The sequence below is a fragment of the Malaclemys terrapin genome, chromosome 1 (assembly GCF_027887155.1).
Source record: "Malaclemys terrapin pileata isolate rMalTer1 chromosome 1, rMalTer1.hap1, whole genome shotgun sequence".
Taxonomy (NCBI): Eukaryota; Metazoa; Chordata; order Testudines; family Emydidae; genus Malaclemys; species Malaclemys terrapin.
In genome coordinates, this window is record NC_071505.1 from 353,930,018 (window position 1) to 353,932,439 (window position 2,422).

At 46.0% G+C, this 2,422-nt stretch overlaps 1 protein-coding gene across 1 annotated transcript; it reads right to left on the reverse strand.

Annotated features, from left to right (window-relative positions):
* Positions 1-489: 489 nt before the first annotated feature.
* LOC128848278 (olfactory receptor 52R1-like) lies at positions 490-1,524 on the reverse strand. Its single transcript, XM_054048219.1, has one exon. The coding sequence runs from the start codon at positions 1,516-1,518 to the stop codon at positions 490-492; it is 1,029 nt and encodes a 342-aa protein (XP_053904194.1). The 5' UTR covers positions 1,519-1,524.
* Between the last annotated feature and the right edge of the window lie 898 nt (positions 1,525-2,422).

Consider the following 2,422-nt stretch of genomic DNA (forward strand, 5'->3'; position numbering starts at 1 on the left):
ATGTTAGTATTAGTGCTGAGTGGGTCTAATATTTATTTAATTTTCTTTCTTTTATACAGGAATTAGATACTGCTAAGTTATCTGCCAAATAAACCTAGAATTTTCTAGGGTCTAAGTAGCCCCTGCAATCATGGTTAAAGTTGCCACTCCTACCAAATTCTGAAATGGCTCCCTTGCCACTGGGGGTGGAGGGAGGGAGGTGGAAATGATCCAGTGACTGACGGGGAGGAGAAGAGTGACAAGCAAGTGACAAACGTGGGGTCTTGGGGCGAAGAGGCAGAGCAGGGGCAGAGCCTTGAGAGAAGATGTGGGGCAAGGAGTGGAGTTTCAGGGGTCCAGTTACCAGCAATTAGAAAAGAGGCAATCCAGTAAATTGGACATGGACTAATGGACATGGACATGGACTAATTCCCCAGTCTGTCATGCTGAACAGCACAGTAATATCAGGACAGTAATATTTAATGTCTCTCTGACTATCCAGCAAGTGATTCAGGACGAGGGCCCAGAACCATGTCCCCGGTGATCTCTGCACAGAGCTCGCTCAGAGAGCCAAATCAACAGGAGAAAACTATAGGTCCCTTTATGAGTAAAGAGTCGGAGCAGCCTGTCCCGGATCTGTTTGGTGCTCACCCCATAGATGATGGGGTTTAGCATGGGGGGCACCAAAATGTACACATTGGCAATGAGAATGTGGAAATGTTGGGGCACATTGTGGCCAAATCGGTGCGTGAGAAAGGAGAAGAGAGGTGGGATGTAAGATACTAGAATGACACAGAGGTGGGAGCCGCAAGTCCGAAAAGTCTTGTGCCGGGCATCCTTTGTGGGGAGGCTGAAGATGGCCTTGAGGATCTGGACATAGGACACAGTGATAGAAAACACATCCAGACCCATCACCAAGAATGCCACAAAGAGTCCATAGTAACTACTGATGCGGGTGTCGGTGCAGGCCAGCTTCACGACGGCTATGTGCTCACAGTATGAGTGGGGGATGATGTTGGTTCTACAATATGGCCATCTCCTCGCCAGGAAGGGATGGGGCAATACAATTATGCAACCACGCAGCACCACGGCCAGGCCGATCTTGACCACCACTGGCTTCGTCAGGATGGTGGAATATCTCAGGGGATCACAGATGGCCACGTAGCGATCCAAAGCCATGGCCACGAGGATCCCAGACCCCATCACTGAGAAGCAGTGAATGAAGTACATCTGGGTGAGGCAGGCACTGAAATCGATCTCCCTGGAATTGAACCAGAAGATGCTCAGCATTTTGGGCACAATGGAAGTAGATACAACCAGGTCACTGACGCCCAGCATGCAGAGGAAAGAGTACATGGGCTCATGGAGGCTCGGCTCCATCTTCACAATGAATAGGATGGTGAAGTTCCCCAAGATGGCTATGGCGTACATGGTGAAGAAGGGGATGGAGGTCCACACATGGGCCGTCTCCAGCCCAGGAATGCCCAACAGGATGAAGGTGGAGGGGTTGGTGAACTCAGTTGCGTTGGAATGTGACATGGAGTAGGGGAGAAGGTTTCCAACTCTGAGGCTGAACGGTGTCTCCTGCATGTACTGTTTGTTCCCCTGACTTCCTGTATGTGCCCAGGCTCTAAAGTGATGGTCGCAGTTCAAATGCCTGGATTGAGAGGCAATGTTAATATGAGACACGATGTGTACTACTGGAGGTTGTTCTCATGGGTAAAGCAGATTGGTCGCCCTTCACACAATGAAAAATGACACTTTCATTATTCAGATAAATGAATCATGAACAATTGACCCTACTAATGCCATTTCCATATTTTATGGTTCTCCATGCATCATTAATTCCTACACATCTGGGGCTGTTTAGTTTAGAGAAGAAAGAAAGAAGGGGACATATGATAGAGGAGAACAAAATAAAATAATGTAACTGATTACAATCAAATGGAGAAACAGAAAACAGTTCCCAAACAGTACCATCTATAGACACTTAGTACTTCAAAGGGGCTAATTCCCCAAAGCTGAGGCAAATTATCAGCAAAACTGACTGGGAGGAAAAATGTAGACAAAAAATGGGAATGAAAATTGGGAGTTCTTCAAGAAGAGTATATTAGATAGCTAAAAAGCCACAATTCCACTGTCAAGAAAGTGGACAACTTTACCTAAAAACCCAGTTCAGTGGCAAAGGGAAAATAACTTTTAGGGGGGGGGAAATAAGTATATAAAAATGGGGGAAAGGGAATATAGAAAATGTTTAGACCAATTCCTAGAGAGTAGAAGGAAACTTTTTAATGTATCTGAAAAGTTAGATGTGTTCATGAAATAGTTTTGTTCTGCATTTGGAAAGAAGCAGTATGAGGTAGTCATATCACACGAGGTGATGAAATACTCTCCAGCCCATCAGCTGTCAGGAAGGGTGTTAAACAGCATCTCTGGTAGAACC